The 19622-nt window shown below is 40.0% G+C and overlaps 1 protein-coding gene across 1 annotated transcript in view; it reads left to right on the forward strand.

Moving 5' to 3' along the window:
- CUBN (cubilin) overlaps positions 1 to 19622 on the forward strand; it is a 324986-nt gene that overhangs the window by 238851 nt on the left and 66513 nt on the right. Inside the window, exons 49-54 of the mRNA XM_079772268.1 lie at positions 2988 to 3159; positions 4519 to 4725; positions 8148 to 8297; positions 10109 to 10230; positions 11467 to 11692; positions 13157 to 13344. Coding sequence (XP_079628394.1) covers positions 2988 to 3159; positions 4519 to 4725; positions 8148 to 8297; positions 10109 to 10230; positions 11467 to 11692; positions 13157 to 13344 — 1065 coding nt within the window. The remainder of the gene's footprint in view (positions 1 to 2987; positions 3160 to 4518; positions 4726 to 8147; positions 8298 to 10108; positions 10231 to 11466; positions 11693 to 13156; positions 13345 to 19622) is intronic.

The following is a 19622-nucleotide window of genomic DNA, read 5'->3' on the forward strand; positions in this document are numbered from 1 at the left end:
TTGAGATCAAATTGAATATAATGATTATTAAGAATCTTACCAACAGAATATCCACATGCCCTGCAGGAAAGATAATATGAATGATTCTGATTTTAGAACTCAAATAATTACAATAAAATTCACAGTGATAGCCACAAATTCTGAATTATGTTTTGTCATTTCCCCATCTCTGAATCATATATGCCAAAGGCATCCACTCTCAACTCTGTCATTATTTAAAATCTAGAGGCCTGGTGCATGAAATTCATGCATGGCGGCGGGGGAGGGGGGGTCCCCCCTCAGCCCAGCCTGCACCCTCTCCAATCTAGGACCCCTTGGGGGATGTCTGGCTGCCAGACATCCCTCTCTCAATCCTGGACCGCTGTCTCCTAATCGCTCATCTGCCTGCCTGCCTGGTCACCCCTAACTGCCCCCCCCCCCCCTGCCAGCCTGATTGCCCCTCACTGCCTTTGCATGCTGGCTTGATTGCCCCTAACTGTCCCCCCTGCTGGCCTGGTCACCCCTAACTGCCCCCCGCTGCCAGCCAGGTCACCCCCAACTGCTCCTCCCTGTCAGCCTGGTCGCTCCTAACTGCCCCCCTCTGTCAGCCTGGTTGCCCCCAACTACCCCGCCCTGCTGGCCTGGCCACCCCCAATTGCCCCCTCCCTGCTGGCCTGGTTGCCCCTCATGCCTCCGCCCCCCCTCCCCCCCATCAGCCTGGTCGCCCCACGCAGCTTGCTTGTTCAGTCGTTTGGTCATCCCTCACTAACCCCCCTGCCAGACTGGTCGTAAGCAGCCATCCTGTGAGCGTGTGACAGTTGCATTTGCATATTGCCTCTTTATTATATAGAATAATATTCCTATTCTGCTACTTCTTTATTTTGGGGTCTTATACATTATCTATTTACCCCCAACTATGGATGATGAGGATTTAGCTCTCTTCACAAACCAGCCCCTACCACCACCACAAATGCACACAGTGGTGTGCGCATTTCACATATTCCCCCAACTTCCTCCAAAAATACTTAGATCTCAGATTTTGTTTAAATTGTTATTTAATGTGTACATTATTATGATTATGTAAACACCATTAGCAATGAAGCCAGGTAGTGTACTATGATAGCGTTGGCTTTTGTTTTTTTGTAATAATACTAGTAGTTCCCTTTGTACATTTTCTTGGTTTTCTATGCATCTATCACTAATTCTTCCACACACTTTCCACTCCAGACATAGGTCCCCACCTTGTATAATAAAGTACATCTATTTTTTTTTTCATTTTCTCTAGCAATATCCCTCCTTAAGCCTTGTTCTGCAAGCCTGATGCCAGCTGTCATGTTGGGATTTCCCTTCACCAAACGTCCAAGTCCCTTCCTTTTTCTCCCGGGCTGGAGGCCTGGCTGTATGACATGTGCATTTCCCTTTTTTGGTTAAGTTTCTCTGTTTAGTCAGGCATATGCTCTTGCAGCTTCTTAAGGAAGTGGAGATGAGTGACAAAGTTTTAAGAATGTGTATACCTAAAATTGTACTTACTTTATCCTTAGTTTTTGAATATATTACATATTTAAAAATATCAAATGTGTTCAATATATTAATATTAATATATGAATATATTAATCATACTTTTGAAGTATTTTTCTCTTTTTGTGGTCAATTTCCTTTAAGTTCCTGTTTCCTATTTACATATATTTGTCTCTGCCTCTGCCATAGGATGTTTCCCTAAATGTCTGGTAACCCTTGGTTGTTCATTTCTATTTAATAATAAACGCCTAATGGGAAGCTCTGTGTGCATGACTGGGGCTGTCCATTTGTGTGCTTCATGGGAGGAGGAAACTGCAGATGTCATATCTGTAGGCCATTTCTCCTGGGAGGTCAAAACTCCAACAAAGAAACACCTTCAGAATTAATTTCTGAATTTTTAATATGATGTCCACATTCCTTTCCTTTGCAATATATTTTTATAGATTTGAGGTTTGTTTTGTTTGCTCTTCACTCTCCTCCAAACAAGGGGATGTGGGCTGCCCTTTGCTCACCCTTTATTTATTTGAGAACGTCTCAGAGAGAAAGGGGGAAAAAAGGAGGAAAGAAGAAAGCAGGAGGGAGAGAGGGGGTAGGGAGAGAGGAAAGAAAGAAAGAAGGAGCTAAATTTAATAATCAATTGTAGTAAATAAAAAAGCTTATAGTTTTGTGATGGAGTACATTCTCTTTCTCCAGAGCTCTTAGTGTCAAACTCTGACACATTATTTCTAATTGTGAGCCATTCAAATCCTTTCTAAAAAAAAAAAAAAAAAAAAAGGTATGTCAAACAATCACTCATTCAATTATTGTGTAGTTACTTCTGGATCGTCCTTGAACTGTAAAAACCAGGAACGTTAAATCATACTTTGCCAATTATTATAACTATGAACATAACTAGAGTTATTGTTTAATATTTTGGAATCACCGATAATCTAATCAACTTTTAAAAATTCAAATTAGTAAGAGAATGGAAGCTTGAATCCACTAGTAATTAGGAAAGAACAATTGATAATGAGATGGACTTTTAAAATTACTTTTCAAGGCATTTAAAAATATTTGATTACATACTTTACATCATCAGAGACAAAAATTTCAGCCTTCATTCTAATTATCAAAGGTCCTGATGCATTGTTAAGAAAAACTGCCCAGCAGTGAACTCTGTGAACTGAGATGTAAGCATGTTGGCATATCTACTTTACATTTAGAGCACAGTTTCCTGTTGCAGAGAGTACAGCAGTTTTTCACTTGTCACCACATGGCAGGAGGGCATTGCTGCTGTCTTTTCATTTAGTGAAATGACCCTGAGGCCACAAAATGTGCTCTGGGTAACATAGTGGTTTGTGGCACTGGGCTAGGAGCCTGAATTGTTAAGTAATTCATTTTAGCACAGGGTTTCCTTAGAAGGAAGTGTGTCTGGGCTGGGAATATAATCTCCTAAAAAGTACTCAGTAAGATGGACTGTGTGTCTAAAGGTTAAACTGTTTTTCTAACAGGTGTTCAATGGCATTAGAAGTAACTCACCCGTGCTCGAGAAGCTATGTAGCAGTGTGAATATAAGTGATGAGATCAAATCTTCAGGAAATACAATGAAAGTCATTTATTTCACTGATGGGTCCAGGCCATATGGAGGCTTCAGTGCTTCCTACACATCCAGTGAAGATGCAGGTAATACAGTGTGTTATCCTATATAATAAAAGGCTAATATGCAAATTGACCGAACAGTGGAATGACTATGACGCACACTGAACACCAGGGGGAGAAGCTCTCAATGTAGAGAACGTCTCCCACAGGGGGAGCCCCACTCAGCCAGAAGCTGGGCTCGGGCTCATGGCTGGTGAGCACAGTGGCGGTGGCGGGAGCAGGCCTAACCCGGCAGTCGGACATCCCCCAAGGGGTCCTGGACTGTGAGAGGGCGCAGGCCAGGATGAGGGATGAGGGACCCCCCGCCCCAGTGCACTAATGTTATGCACCGGGCCTCTAGTAAATATATATGCTTGCAGATGTCCCCGCAGCTACTGCCCACAGCAGCAGAGCCATCTACTTTAACTTTAGTGATTAAAGTGACAGCTAGGATCTTCTACATAAGACAGACATGCATAACCAGATAGAAAACCCATGATGGATAAAAATTTAAAAAATAAAAATTCCTTTGGTTTTGGAAAGAAGACTGCCATTGTGAATTAAAACTTTAAAAAATGCTGTTAGAAGAGGTACTAGCTCAATTCCATGATTATAGCTGGTTTTCATTCCCGCAGTCCTCTGTTATTCTTTTGTGCTATGAGACCATCTTCCTCTTAGAAGGTAATTCCCTTCCAGAAAGTATCTACATTAATTTAAGACAGAGATAGTTTACTGTTTCTTAGCAATCCATTCTTATACACATTTCCAGCATAAATGAATGGGGGGGTTCACCTTTGACGTAGAGTATTTGAAAATTAAGCAAGGTATGGCCTTTTTATTCTAAATATCCTCCTACTCTCTTTATTGGTGTTATTATCTAAGAGGTTTTAAATTTAGAAAAATTTGAACTACATATTAAATACTTTAAGTTATTGATATATGAAGTCTTTATTTCCTATTTAAAGGGGCAATTTATTGGCACTGTAATGTTATATGATCTGTTTGATCCAATTAAATTATTGGATCAAGTGGAGAATTGCTAATTAGAAGCCATTGGGACCACCGTTATATTTCAATATTCCTCTAAATTAAATATTAATGACCAGTAGGCCCCAAATTAGGAGATATTGATGCAGAGCCAATCCCTACCTACTTATTCTTCTCCTACAGGAAAATAAAGAAACTGCTCATTTTTGCACATATTTTGTTCTAAACCCACAGAAACTTCTTCCATAGTTTGCATGCATGAGCCAGCCATTTTACCCACAGCTTTGACTTCACCTAGGGGGGGAAAAAAGTAAAAACGTTGCTGCTGTTATGTTACTGATTATTCCTATATTGTTTGTGTCTTCTGTTATGGCATGGGAGTTTTACTACTTTCTCTGTTGCCTTTTGTGTCTTTAGTGTGTGGTGGGGCCCTTACCAATTTCCCGGAAGGAAACTTTACTTCTCCTGGCTATAATGGAGTCAGCAATTACTCAAGAAACCTAAACTGTGAATGGACTCTCAGCAATCCAAATCAGGAAAATTCATCCATTTACATTCATTTTGAGAATTTTTACCTAGAAAGTCACCAAGACTGTCAGTTTGATGTCCTAGAGTTCCGAGTGGGTGAGTTCAATAGGATCCTGTTCTTCTATTTATCTACAGTATTCTTCTTATGCCTGGAGACCACCAAGGATGAGAGGTACCAGATGGCTGTAATATACGTACATAGGGTCCAAAAGAATGTTGGTCAGCAGAGCCATAATTCTGTGTGTGCCCAACTGAGGAACACATGCCCTATGAGCAGTGAGCAAGATGAATCCGTGTTCATAACCAGACCGTGTGGTTCAACTGATGAGAGATTCTGGTTTGTCTTTGCTCTCTTACTAGTAATGCGTTAGGGTGGCCCCTTCACTGTAACCAGTACTCCAGACTCCTTTCCTCAGAGACTGGAACATAAAATTGTCAGTGTCAGTGGTTTACTGAACTTACAGGATTCATAAAAGCAGCTGTGGAAGTCTGCTTAGGCCTTAGAAGTCAAAAGAAGTTTCAAAATACACCAGATGGAAAAGCACCTGGAAGTCATTTGAGGATTCATCCCCAGAGCAGTCAAATTTTGTCTTTGATTTCATGACAGAAAAGGATTGAGGTATACTTGGTAAATAATAATTCTCTTAAGGATGTTTAAATATCTTCATTCATAAAAGATGAATACATTTTAGTTCTTTCCCATAGTCAAGGCATACATTATCTATTGATATTCTTTTCTTGGTTAAAAAACAAACAAACAAACAAATAACTAATAGAGAAGGAAAGTAACATTGTAGACCATCTATTTTGTCCAAGGTTCACCAAGTTCCATGTTATTGCAAAATGTAAAGAAAAATAGGCTGAAAGCAGCAAGAACTAATGTAGTTTGCTGTTGGCAATGTTCTGGGGCAACTTTAGGAATTAATGATGGGTTTGAAAACATGGAAGATAATGTTTTCTAGAAGGAGAATTAGATAAAGTCTACGGTTATAGACCAACTACCTCAGCAGAAGAACCATCTGGGCTCTCCAAGATAGACAAATCTAGAGAAGGCTTATGAGAGAAACGGATGTTGTAGTTTGAGAATGTTCTCCATATAATTCTAATAAACCCTCACCATTGCCACCTGGCTCAAAACCACTGGCTCATAGAATCAAATAAAGCAGTTAAATGCAATCTCTCTACTCCCTCAGTTTACAGACAGTGAAAATACTATCTTTTGTTGACTTATAAGATTAGTGATGTTTGACTCAAAAAACAGAGCAGATCAGTGTGAGTGCTGCAGGTGCACTATAAATGTTAATTACATTACTGTGAAAAGTAATCTTCATAAAATACTCAGCTCCAAATATGATAGTTCTTGGTCTGAGTACTAATACCTTTTATGTTAGTTTATTAAATTCAGTGAAGAAATCATTGAAATATTAGTCACTTATTGATTGATTGATTGATTGATTGATTTTAAGGCTATAGGAGACGTTAGTAACACTATCAAGCAACATGACCTGACTGACATTTTACAGAATGCTTCACCAAATCACAATCAAATACACATTCTTCTCAAGGGCACATGAAACATTTACCACATTGATTTCTAGATTTAGTATAATCCCAATCAAAATCTCAGGCAACTTGGGATAGTTACAAACCAATTAAAAATTTTATATGGAAAGACAACTAAAATAGCCAAAACAACTTTTTAAAAGCACAAAATTAGAGAACATATGCTAATTTATTTCAAAACTTACTATAAATCTATGGGAATAAAAACAATAAAGCTACGTTGTAAAAACAATATAGTATTGGCAAAAGTCTAGATATACAGTTCAATGTAACAGAATAGCACAGATTCACCTACAAAAATAAGGACATTTGAATTTGGACAAAAGCACAAAGGCAATTCAATGGGGAAAAATTGCCTTTTCAAATAATGTGCTAGAGCAAAAAGACCTCTATATGCAGAAAGAGAAAGAGAGAGAACTTCAACCCATACCTCACATTATATAAACACTTAAGATGTATCATAAATTGAAATGTAAATCTAAAACTACAAAACTTCCAGAAGAAAAATTCTTTGTTATCTTGGTTAGGCAATGTGTTCTTAATTACAACACTAAAATCATTTTTAAAAAATGTTAAATTGGACTTCATAAAAACCAAAGCTTTTGCTCTATGAATTACACTAAAAGAATGAAAGGATAAGGAGAAGATATTTGCTAATCATATCAAACTCAATAAGAAAACAAATAAAACACTGGGTGAAATAATTGAATTGATATTTTTATCAAAGAAGAAATACAAACAGCAAAGGGAAAAAAAGCTCAACCTCATTAGTCATTAGATAAATTCAAATGAAAATCACAACAAGACATCAGAAAGTTAAAATTTAAAAACACACACATACCAACAATACCAGATGCTAGTGAGAACACAGAGCAACCTGAATATTCATACATCGCCGATAATAATGAAATGGTGCATCCACTTTAGAAAACATTTCCTATAAAATTAAAAATACATTACTATATAACACAGTGATCACACTTCTAGGTATTTAGCCAAGAGAAATTTAAGCTGTGTTCACATCAGAACTTTATACAAAAGCTTATTGCAAATGTAAAAACTTCATATTTTCCTGATGCCTCGACATCCCCACAAACAGGCTGTGAGCAACCTGCCCAGGTGCCCATGTGAACCAGAGTGATAAGGCCGGTCCCTGCCACAAGCTCCCCTTCTTGCCCTCCCTTGACTGTGGCCTGGTGACATTCAAACGCACCAGGGAAATCCCTCACAGCTTTTGTTGCATTCTCCACCATGACCCCCAATAAAGGCACTTGCTTACGGGTCTTCACTCTCTCCGGGCTCCCCACCTGCTTGGTGGAGCCAGCTCCCTGGACACTTCTCTCAAAAGATCCCCTCTCTGCCTCTTCTAGGACCAGTCTCTGTGTGATCTCCACTTTCTGTCCTTGGTTGTCAGGGTGCTCTCCGGCCAGTCTTCAGTTAACTATTCAGAATGGTTTTCCTGTATTTTTGTTGTAATTCCAGTTTGGTCCTGGGAGAGTGTCAGTGTAGCTTCCACTTCACCGGCTGCCATTTTGGAACCCTAACACTTTTATCTTGATAATGTATTTTGTCATTGTTGTTTTATATTTCTTACTCCCTAAAAAAAGAGGGATCCTTGACTTCCCCTAGAAAAAAGAATGAAAGCAGTAAAATGTTCCATCTCTGTTTAGATATGCTAAAATAATTATGAAAATATAAATTAGAATAACATGGCACCTATATTAGAGAAAGAGGCCTATACAAAAATACACAGCATTTTATTTTTTATTTTTACCCTGCTGGAGGGACTCTTTCTTTTGCAGTTGACAAAGATGGAAAGAAATTTTTTGAAATGTCTGCTATTAAATAATTTAAGCATGTGTCATGAATACCTTGAAATTTTGTTATGATTGATTCTTACTGAATTCACTTAAAATCTATATAAATAATGGCACTTGGTGTGATATTTTGTTCAGGGAATGCTGATGGGCCTCTGATATGGAGACTTTGTGGATCTGTAGCATCTACAGTGCCATTGGTTATACCTTATTCTCAGGTATGGATACACTTTGTCACTAATGACCGTGTAGAACATATTGGATTCCATGCAGAGTATTTCTTTACAGGTAAGACTTCTGATTAAGCTCTCAAACTCTGGCAATAAAATAATAGATAAAATTTGTATAATAGTTTCTGTAAAGATCACACATATATTTTGTTAGATTTATTTCTAGGTTGCTATTGGTTTTGTTGCCAATGTCAATAAGACATTCTAAATTACATTTTCCGTTTGGTTGTTGCTGATATCTAGGAATTTTTAATTTTTTTTACATTGATCTTTAGCCCAAGGATCTTGCTATACTTTCATTAGTTTTAGTATTTTGTCTATAATTATCTTTGGTTTGTCTGTGTAAATCATCATATTTTCTGCAAATAATAGTGCTTTATTTGCAGCCCCAATACTTTATTTCTTCTTCTTATTTATTTCATTAGCTAAGCCATTATCATAATTTTGAATGGAAGAGATGATAGCATCTTTTTTTTTTACCTTAATGTCAGTGCCTATGATATTTTATTGTTAAATATATTGGTTGTTCTTGGGTTTTCAATAAGTACTCCTAATCAGAATAAAGTAAGGCCCTTAAATTCTTAGTATATGAAAAGTTGTTTGCTCTTTTTTTTTTTTCTGTGAATGGATACACGATTTTATCAAATAATTCTTCTTCATCTATTGAGATGGTCCTATTTTTCCCCTTTTAATATGTTAATGTAATAAATTATATTGAAAGGTTTTTCTCTTGTTAAACCAGTCTTTGATTTCCAGGATAAACCCAATCCAGAAATAAATCTAACATGGTCACAGTATATGTTTTGAACATATTACTGGATATTATTTGCTAATGTTTTGTGTTGGATTGTATTTGTGACATTCATTTTAGTGCCTGAAAATTTCATCCAATACAGGCAGGACTCCTGTTGCTTCTTTGGACCATTAAAGTTTTCTAGCTCCTTTTCACTAACATGGCAGTTCTTTTAGATTCCCAACTTGACGTAAAACTCTCAATTCCATGCCTTGGTTTTGTGGAGGTTCAAGGCCATATGTTCTCTTTCTGTCTGAACCTTAGACCCCAATCCCTGTGGCCCATAGCTTGGTTCTGTATTCTCTCAGACTAATACAATTTCAGTTTGTGATTACCCCTCAGAATTTGAGTACACTTATTGTTTGCTGATTTTGGAGATCTCCTTTCTTTCCATTATGTTTGGATATGAATCAAAATGTTTTGGTTATGGTTTTATCTAATTATTTTTTATTACAATCAAATGGTTGATTGGGAGGAGTGAGATTGATTGCTCAATCAACCATCTTGTCAGTTTATTTTTTTTATTAAAATAAAATAAAGAAGTCAGACATCAGGAAGCAGCATTATTTGTATAAAACATCATACCATACTATGTTTTATAAGTATATCTGTTCTTCAAATTGCTATGCTAATGTGCACTGTGAAAGCTTACTATAGAATATATGTTTATTATCAGGTGACAAAATCTTCAATTATGGTACTAATCATATTCTTCCAACTTATATTTTTTTCACTGGCCTAGTTTTTTCCAGAAAGGCAATGTTATTTACTTTGTCTCTAGTACATTTACTCTCGGTTATACACACTTATAATTATTCTCCATTTATGGTACAGATTATCTTCTTTTTGCTTCATACTAAACTTGAGCCTGTTTTCACTATGTGGTTCTGTATATGGCATTCTGTATATTTCTAATCTTTAACCCAGTTTTACTTTGCTTTTATCCAGCTTCACATATGTATTCATTTATTGTATTTTTAAATCATAAAATATGACAGTTTTAGGTATTACTTTACCTTGGATTTGCGGGTATTTTTTTTCCTATCTTATTTAGAATGTCACAAATCTACTTTCAGACTGCGGTGGAATACAAATAGGTGAGAGTGGAGTGATCGCAAGCCCCAACTACCCAGCTTCGTATGACAGCTTGACCCACTGTGCTTGGTTGTTGGAAGTCCCACAAGGTGACACCATCACTGTGAGTTCAGATGCCTGAGTAAATTACTCCTGAGACCATTAGAACTACAACATCATGTCCTGTGTGGGAACAGAGTTCTTTTAATAAGCAAATATTACGCTTTGATCTTGCAATCAGATCGTTTTCTCCCTAAAATTCTCTCATTATAGTATATACATTGACATCTATAAGTTTATAATTAATGAAAGATGAACTCTCATTTTCAAGCATTGTAGAGTATACATACTGTAGAAGATAATTCTGCACCTGGAGAGCAGTGTATTCATGTTCTTGATATGCTTGCCATCCCTGCCCAGGGCACTGAGGAGGTCCCCTAGTGCTCCAGTTTAGAGAGAGATATTCCTTCTCACAATTTTCAAGATAAACTTTAATAAGGAAGAAGAGAGGAGGGCAGGGGAGAATTAAATAAGAGACATAAATATTAAATTGTATAAATTAAGACAAAATAAAATGATTTGGAGGACCTTATCCCACTCTAGGTAGATAAACTCACAACTTGCTTATAAAATAAATAGAGGCCTGGTGCATGAAATGCATGTACTTGGGGAGGGGAGGGTCCCTCAGCCCAACCTGCACCCTCTTGCAGTCCGGGAACCCTCGAGGGATGTCCGACTGATGGCTTAGGCCTGCTCCTCATGAGCCTAAGCTATCAGTTGGACATCCTTAGCGCTGCCACTGAGGCGGGAGAGGCACCCGCCACCGCCACTTTGCTCACCAGCCATGAGCCCGGCTTGTGGCTGAGTGGCACTCCCCCTGTGGGAGCGTGCTGACCACCAGGGGGCAGCTCCTGCATTGAGCATTTGCCCCCTGTTCAGTGCACATCATAGCAACTGGTAGTTCTGTCATTTGGTAGATTTGCATATTACCCTTTTATTATATAGGACTAGAGGCCCAGTGCATGATTGAATCATGCATGTTTGGGGGGGAGCTGGGTGCCTGAGTGGACAGGCACCCAGCTCCCCTGCTTTTGATGGTCCGCAGTGGGACGTGAGCTCGCTGCCCCAGAGGCCCCTTCTGTGCTTCAGCACAGCCATGGCGCAGACGCTGAGCTTGAGCCGCCGCTGGCGATGCGAGCTCAGCGTCCTGCCGGCCCAATTGGCTACCCCAGCCCCCCCGAGTCCCGCCCCCCCGTGCCTCCTGGCCAATCGCGGGCATAGCGAAGATACGGTCAATTTGCATATTTGTCTATTATTAGGTAGGATAAGAGTGCCTCATTATTGCTTTTCTCTTCTGCAGCTTACATTTAGTGACTTTGATATTGAAAGCCATATCACCTGTGCCTGGGACTCTGTCACCATCAGGAATGGTGGTTCTCCAGGGTCTCCCATAATAGGACAATACTGTGGAACTTCAAGCCCCAGTCCAATCCAGTCTGGCTCTAACCAGCTGGTGGTGATTTTCAATTCAGACCATTCGGTGCAAAATGGTGGATTTTATGCTACGTGGAACATGCACACTTTAGGTAAAAGAAACATTCTCTGCACTTATTGTCTTTTTTCATTGAGTTATTTAAAAAAAATTAATAACAAATTCAACAAGTATATATTTTGTACCTACTCTCTGTAAGACTAAATTCTAAATGTGTCATCTCATGTAGCAGCCCTGCAAGGAAGACACAATACATATTTTTTTTCTCTTTTGCACAGGCGGAATCTAGGATTGCCTAGGTCATGTAGCTAATAATCACTGGAGTCAGGATTTAAATAAAGAGAATGGAGCCCAGAAACTTTGATCTAAACACTTCACCATTCTACCTCCATAGTCACAGAATCACAAGTAATAGAAAAGATGTGTTGGAATTACATGTAATTTAATATGTTTGGAGCCTGGAGGAGGACTGATGAGTGGTGAGCTGATGGCAGGAAGATAAGAGTCTACATCAAGAAGAGCCTGGGCTTCCATATTATCCCTTAAGCAGGGGGGAGCCATTGAACAGTGCTGAGCAACAAAATTGCAAAATGAGATTTGTGATTTAGAATGAATGCTCTGCCTGTAGTACGTGGCAAATAATCATACATTTGATTTCAAAGGATGTAACTTTTGTGTATGTAAGATATGAAGTTCCCAGAAAATATAAGAACTTGCACTGGAGACTTTAATCAGGATTTCTTTAAAGCCTGCAATGTCACACACACAGGGCAATTCTTTCCAGGAGAGTCAGTTATCATGAAGGTCTTTATGGAATGAGTCACATTTTCCCTCATTAAACCACTGGTTACTGTGTAAGTCAGAGGGGAGTTTTAGATGAACCACTGATTTTCCAAGGGTTTAAAAGCAAAAGATTCAGGGAATACTCTTTAATTTGACTTCATTTTGTCTTGAGTCTCTACTTTTTTTCTTTTGTCATGTCTTAAGTATGTATTTCAATCATATAAAATAATTCTAGATTTTTCTTTATGTCAATCAATGTAATTTATTTTCATCTATCAGTGTTTTAATATGAATGAATCATGGTGCTTTAATGGAATAATTTTCCCCTCCTCAAAATCATTTGCTCTAGTCCTGTGTGTTAGAGTTAAATTATAAATGACTATAGACTTGTATTCTCATGTGTTAGTGGTAATAAAATACAGAATTTGGGATTGCTGGGCCACAAAGATTATATAGCTTCACGGGAGTAAAGCATATTGATATCGTTTGAAGACAGGATAGAAGTCCATCCTCTTTATGACAAGAATTAGAGTTCTCAGTTGAGTTCATAGGGGTATAACCAAACAGTAACAGCTGACGCTTCCTGTGGATTCAATGCACCTTACATTCATTGAGCGTTCTTGTTGTATACCTGCCCCAAAGGCCAGTGACTCGTAAAAAAGGAAAGATGAACTGAATCTCATATTTAGAAATGTGTTTTCTCTGAAAGTCTTGGTTTATCAAAATTGTTATTTTCCTCACAAATTAATGACTTTTTTCCATGACACTTTTTAAGGCTGTGGTGGAATACTTCACTCAGATAACGGTACAATCAGATCCCCTCATTGGCCTCAGAATTTTCCCGAGAACAGCAGATGTTCCTGGACAGTCATTACTCACGAAAGTAATCACCTGGAGATCAGCTTTGACAACAACTTCCTAATCCCCAGTGGTGATGGACAGTGTCATTACAGCTTTGTGAAGGTTAGTGGGCTTGTTTATTTAATTGAAGCAGAACTGGTTTTGTGAACATAAACATTTAGAATAGAAATGACTCACTGCCTCTTAAAGTGAGGAAAGGACAATCTTGCTCCTTGGATTTCTTGAATTAAAAAGTAAGAAATCTCACCCTGGCTGGATGGCTCAGTTGGTTGGAGTGTCGTCCTGTACACCAAAAGATTGGGGGTTTGATTCCAGGTCAGGGCACATATGGGAGGCAGTTGATTGATGTTTCTCTCACACATCAATGTTTTTCTCTATCTCCCTTCTTCTCTCTCTAAAAATCAATGAAAACAGGGGAGATTTTTTTAAAAGTGAGAAATCTCAACTATTAGGATTTAAACTTTGAACCATGACTCATGTTGCCATGTGACTTTTCATTCGCTAATACATAAGCAAAGTAACTTAAAGAGATTCTTTTCTGGACTTTTTAAATTCTCATGAACATTAATGGTTCTTCCTTTCTGTCGAATCTAGAGAGAGGCCAGATTTTGTTTGTTTCTTTCTTTCTTTAAAAAAATATTTTTATTGATTTCAGCGAGGAAGGGAGAGAGTGATAGAAACATCAGTGATGAGAGAGAATCATTGATCAGCTGCCTCCTGAAGCACCCTCCCCCCCCCCCCTTTACTTGGGATGGATCCCACAACCTGAGTATGTGACCTTGGTCAGAATTGAATCTGGAACCCTTCAGTCGCAGGCCGACACTCAATCCACAGAGCCAAACTGGCTGGGTCTCTCTCTCTCTCTCTCTCTCTCTCTCTCTCTCTCTCTCTCTCTCATTAAAAGACCCTCTGGGACAAAGTGAATCTAAGGTTCCATTGTAGACAGCATTTACAGTATGCCATAAAAATTAAAGAAGGCTAGAGAGGTGGCTAGTGTAACCTTCACTTTGACCTTAAGAGGCTAGAAGCTGAAAAGTCCATGAGACAGGCCCATGTAAAATCGTGACAATGAGACAGTCAATAAGGCTGTCTTACAAATACTGCTCATGTGGCCCTGACCTCACTTTTCATTGACTTATGACTATGATGACTGTATTATAAATTCATTCCATCTGTGCTCTTTTGCATCTTATATGTTTTATCTCTAATAGGCAGGCTAGGCCTTTTAGTGTAAAGAACAGCAGCCTTAAGTTCACATTAGCTTGGACCTTATTCATATCTCTTGCATTTTCCACCTGCATGTTGCTCTGTGAGCTAATTAAACATTTGAACTTTAAATTACTCAACCATAAAATAAAGAGAACAAGTCCTACTTTAGTAGGATTGTTTTAAGCATTAGAGGCAATATGATATAATAACCTAGAGTTCAGTACTTGGAATATAACACCACCTAATAAATAAAAGTGACTTTTATTGTTAATGTTATTATTACATTGTCTCTCAAATTATGTTGTATATCTAATTGATCTATGCTTACTGTTTAAATAAGAATCCCATACTTATATAAAATATATACATAATTAAATGCATTTAATATATACTTTTCCTAATTGCTTTTTTCATGAAACAAATGAACTCTCTCCCTCATGGACTGAGTCACCATTTAATGTATAGGTGTAAGACTGGAAAGTTCTTTAATTATAAAAATGGATCTCAAAAATTACCGAGGCCCATTTTTCCTATGGACAGACTGGGAGTCCCTGTGACAGCAGGCCAAGCCAGCACCACCAGGGGCAGGGTTAAGTCAGAGCCCTGCCCAAACCGAGTGGCCTGGGGAAGCACTCTTACTCCTGCTGATCGGAGACACTTGTTTCTGACAAGGGATACAGAGACTGGTAGGCAGAACCAGCAAGAAGAACCCACCTACAGCAAGCAAATTTAAACCTCACACCTTATACAAAAATTTACTCAAAACAGACCATAGACTGTGAAATATAGCTATAAACTTTCAGGGGAAAAATAGCAGACCTTCAGGATCTAGAGATAGGTGAAAAGCTCTTAGACTAAATATAAGCAGAATGATCCATAAAAAGATAACTAATGAATTTTATCTCATCAAAATAAAAAATGTTTTGTTTGTGAATGCCTCTGTGCAGAGGATGAAAAGACAGGCTACAGACTAGGAGAAAAGATTCGCAAACCATGTATCTGCCAACAAACTACTATTTAGAAATACACACAACTCTCACACCCAACAATAAAAATGCAAAATTTCAACTAGCATATGGCAAAAGATATGAACAGATATTTCACCAAAGATGATATATACATGGTAAATAAACATATGGAAAGATGGTCAACATCACTAGCTGCTGGGGAAAATGCAAATTAAAACCACAATCAGATATTGCTATTCACCTCTCAAAATGGCTAAAATTAAAAACAGTGACAAATACTGAATCCTGGCAAGGAATGGAAAGCTGTGTCACTTATCCATTGCTGGTGGGACAGCCACTCTGAAAAATAGTTTGACAGTTTCTTATGCAACTAAACCTACACTTACCATAAGATCCAGCAATTTCACTTTGGGCAATTATACCAGAGTAATGCAAACTATGTTTCACAAAAACCTGTATATCAATGTCCATAGAAGCTTTATTTGTAATAGCCTCAAACTGGAATCAGTGCAAATGTCCTTCAACAGTTGAATGGTTAAATGAACTCTAGTATATACACACCATGGAATACAACTCCTCCACAAAAACAGACTATTGACAGAATAACAGTTTAGACAAATCACCAAGGGGTTTTCCAAGTAAAACAAAGCCAATCTCAAAAGGTTACATAACCTATTGTTCCATTTATATAATGTTTTGGAAATGGCAATATTTCGAGAATGGAGGACAGGGAGCCAGAGGTCAGAGAGAAAGGGTGTAGAAGTCAATCATGTGGTTATAAAAGGGCAACTCTAGGGATCCTCATGGTGTTGGAGCTGTTGAAAGTGGAGGCATAGACCTTATCTAAATATATAAAAGGCTAATATGCTAATGTCCCTCCGTCCATCTGACCGGTTGCTATGACGTGCACTGACCACCAGGGGGCAGATGCTCAATGCAGAAGCTGTGGAGCTGCAATGACTTGGCAGTGGAGGTTCTCGGGTGACACACCCCGAAACCAGAGAGGAAGGAGCCCGATTCCTCACGGGGCGGCACAATTCTACCTTCGGCCACGGGTTATGTTGTTGCTGGGGCACTATCGGCCCCAAATCTGGTTGACTGCACACTTGCGTTTGTGTTCCACACCCTGTACAGCAACTTTGCAGAGTGCCCTCTCACACTCCAGGACCCCTTGGGGGATGTCAGAGAGCCGGTTTCAGCCAATCCCTGCAGATGCCTTTCGAGTCACAGAGCCACCCCAAGTGTGGCCGCTGGGGAGGGACTGAGGGAGGTTGGCTCCAGGATGTGTCAAGCCATCTCGCCCAGTCCCATCCTGCCAGCCACCTTCTAATTAATTTCTTTTCAATGTGCACGAATCTGTGGACTGGGCCACTAGTATATAACTAAATATATACACACAAGTGTAAGTAAAAGTAAAACTTGGAAATTGAGATTGCTGGATTATATTGATGTAAATATTGTTATACTATAGTTTTGCAGGATATCAACATTAGGGGAAACTATGTACAAGGACTTCTATATTTTATATCTTACAACCACATATGAATCTGGAGTAATCTCAATAAACATTAATTTTTTAAATGTTTTTTAAAAGATATCATTTACAACCAGGATGAGTTATGGAAAACCTTAAGTCAAAAAGTTTTTGACCTGATGACAAAATCATAGCATTTTGTAGATCCAATATAGTTTGATGAGTCCTGGGTCATTTAGCCAATGACATGAATATCTTCACTGACAAGAATAACTCTTATCTTAATAACTCTTTACCATTATTATCATTATAACATTTGTGGTCTTGGACAAAAAGGTGGAGCTGGCATATTCATAATTAATGACTTCAGAAAGGGATAAGCACATGAACATTCTTGAAGTTCTTTATTAAAGAACTTGAGATTCATTATTAAAAGTTAGTTCCTATCACTTTGCCTTTTAATAATGTTTGTAAAAGTAGTATATGTGTTAGTAAATCATGTTTATAATTTTACAAAATATAGAGAGAAAACTTCTGTATACTGTTTCCCTGGATAATTAAAGGGGAAAATTAAAAAATATTAAAAGGGATATTAGGGAATATGTTAGCATGCATTTCTTTCCTGACACATTTTTAAAATTACAATTTACATTTAATATTATTTGTATTATTCGTGTACAGTATAGTAGTTAGACAATCATATACTTTACAAAATGTTCTCCTGGTATTTCCAGTACCCACCTGGCACCATATATAGTTATTATAATACTAGAGGCCCAGTACACAAAATTTGTGCATGGGGGGGTTTGTCCCTCAGCCCAGCCTGCACCCTCTCCAATCTGGGACCTCTCGAGGGGTGTCCGACTACCCTCTCACAATCCAGGACTGCTGGCTCCCAACTGCTCACCTGCCTGCCTTCCTGATTGCCCCTAACTGCTTCTGCCTGCCAGCCTGCTCACCCTCTAACCACTCCCTTGCCAGCCTGATTGATGCCTAACTGCTCCCCTGCCAGCCCGATTGCCCCTAACTGCCCTCCCCTGCTAGCCTGGTCACCCCTAACTGACCTCTCCTGCTGGCCTGGTCCCCCCAAACTGCCCTCCCCTGCAGGCCTGGTCCCCCCCTAACTGCCCTCCCCTGCCAGCCTCATCGCCCCTACCTGCTCTCTCCTGTTGGTCTGGTCCTCCCACAACTGCCCTTCCCTGCAGGTCTGGGTCCCCCCCAACTGCTCTCCCTGCAGGCCTGGGTCCCCCCCAATTGCCCTTCTCTGCAGGCCCAGTCATCCCCAACTTCCCTCCTCTGCCAGCCTGGTCACCCCTAACTGCCCTGCCCTGCAGGCTTGATTGCCCCCAACTTCCCTCCCTTGCAGGCCTGGTCCCTCCCAACTGCCCTCCCCTAGTGGCCATCTTGTGGCAGCCATCTTGTGTCCACATGGGGGCAGCCATCTTGTGTGTTGGAGTGACAGTCAATTTGCTTATTACTCTTTTATTAGATAGGATAGAGGCCTGGTGCATGGGTTGGGGCCGGCTGGTTTGCCCTGAAGGGTGTCCCGGATCAGGGTGGGGGTTCCCTTGGGGTGTGGGGTGGCCTGGGCGAGGGGCTTGTGGTGGTTTTCAGCCTGGCCACGCCCCCTGGTGACCCAAGCATAGGCCAGGGCTGGCTGGAAGCAGGTATCTGGGATTTATTTATCTTCTATAATTGAAACTTTGTAGCCTTGAGCGGAGGCCAGGGCAGGCCAGGGCGGGTGGGAAGCTTGGCTTCCTCCATTGCCGGGGGCAACCCAAGCCTCCTGCTTGCTCCAGCTCCATGGTGGCCACCATCTTGGTTGGGTTAATTTGCATACTCGCTCTGATTGGCTGGTGGGTGTAGCAGAGTGATGGTCAATTTGCATGTTTCTCTTTCATTAGTGTAGATTATTGAGTAAATTCCCTATGTTGGATTTTTCATCCCCATGACTATTTTGTAACTACCAGTTTGTACTTCTAAATCCCTACACTTTTTTTCCCAGTGCCCAATCCCTCTGGCAACCATCAGGCTGTTCTCTATATTTATGAGTCTGTTTCAATTTTTTTTTTCATTTTTAAAAATTGATTTTTAGAGAGAGAGAGAGGAAGGAAGAGATAGAGAAACAGAAACATCAATGTGAGAGCAGAACATCGATCTGCTGCCTCCTGCACATCCCTACTTGAAATTGAGCCCACAACACGGGCATATACCCAAGTAATACTCTATTATATATATATATATATATATATATATACACTAGAGGCCTGGTGCATGAAATTTGTGCACAGGTAGGGTCCCTAGGCCTGGCTGATGATAAAGGCCAATCTGTGGGGCGACTGGCAGGGCGATCGGGGCCCCCACTCACACCTGCCTTGGCCTGGTGCCACCCGCTCACCAGCCCTGCCCCCTGCCGCTGCCCTTCGCCATCTGTGGGGTGATCAGCAGGGAGATCAGGGCCCCTGCTTGTATCCACCTTGGCCTGGTGCCACCTGCTCACCGGCCTCGCCCCCCGCTGCCGCCCATCACCATCTGTGGGGTGACCAGCAGGGCGATCGGGGCCCCTGCTTGTACCCTCTTGGCCTGGCACCGCCCACTCACCTGCTCCAACATCCCACTGTGGTCCCACTCTTGTCAGGGCTCATTGGGGCTGGCAGCACCTTCATTGCCACCTGTTACCAGTGCCGTGTCACCGACGCCTGCCATGTTCCGTGCCACCCGCTGGTGGT

The sequence above is a fragment of the Cnephaeus nilssonii genome (genome assembly GCF_951640355.1).
Source record: "Cnephaeus nilssonii genome assembly, chromosome: 1".
In the NCBI taxonomy this organism is placed as follows: domain Eukaryota; kingdom Metazoa; phylum Chordata; class Mammalia; order Chiroptera; family Vespertilionidae; genus Cnephaeus; species Cnephaeus nilssonii.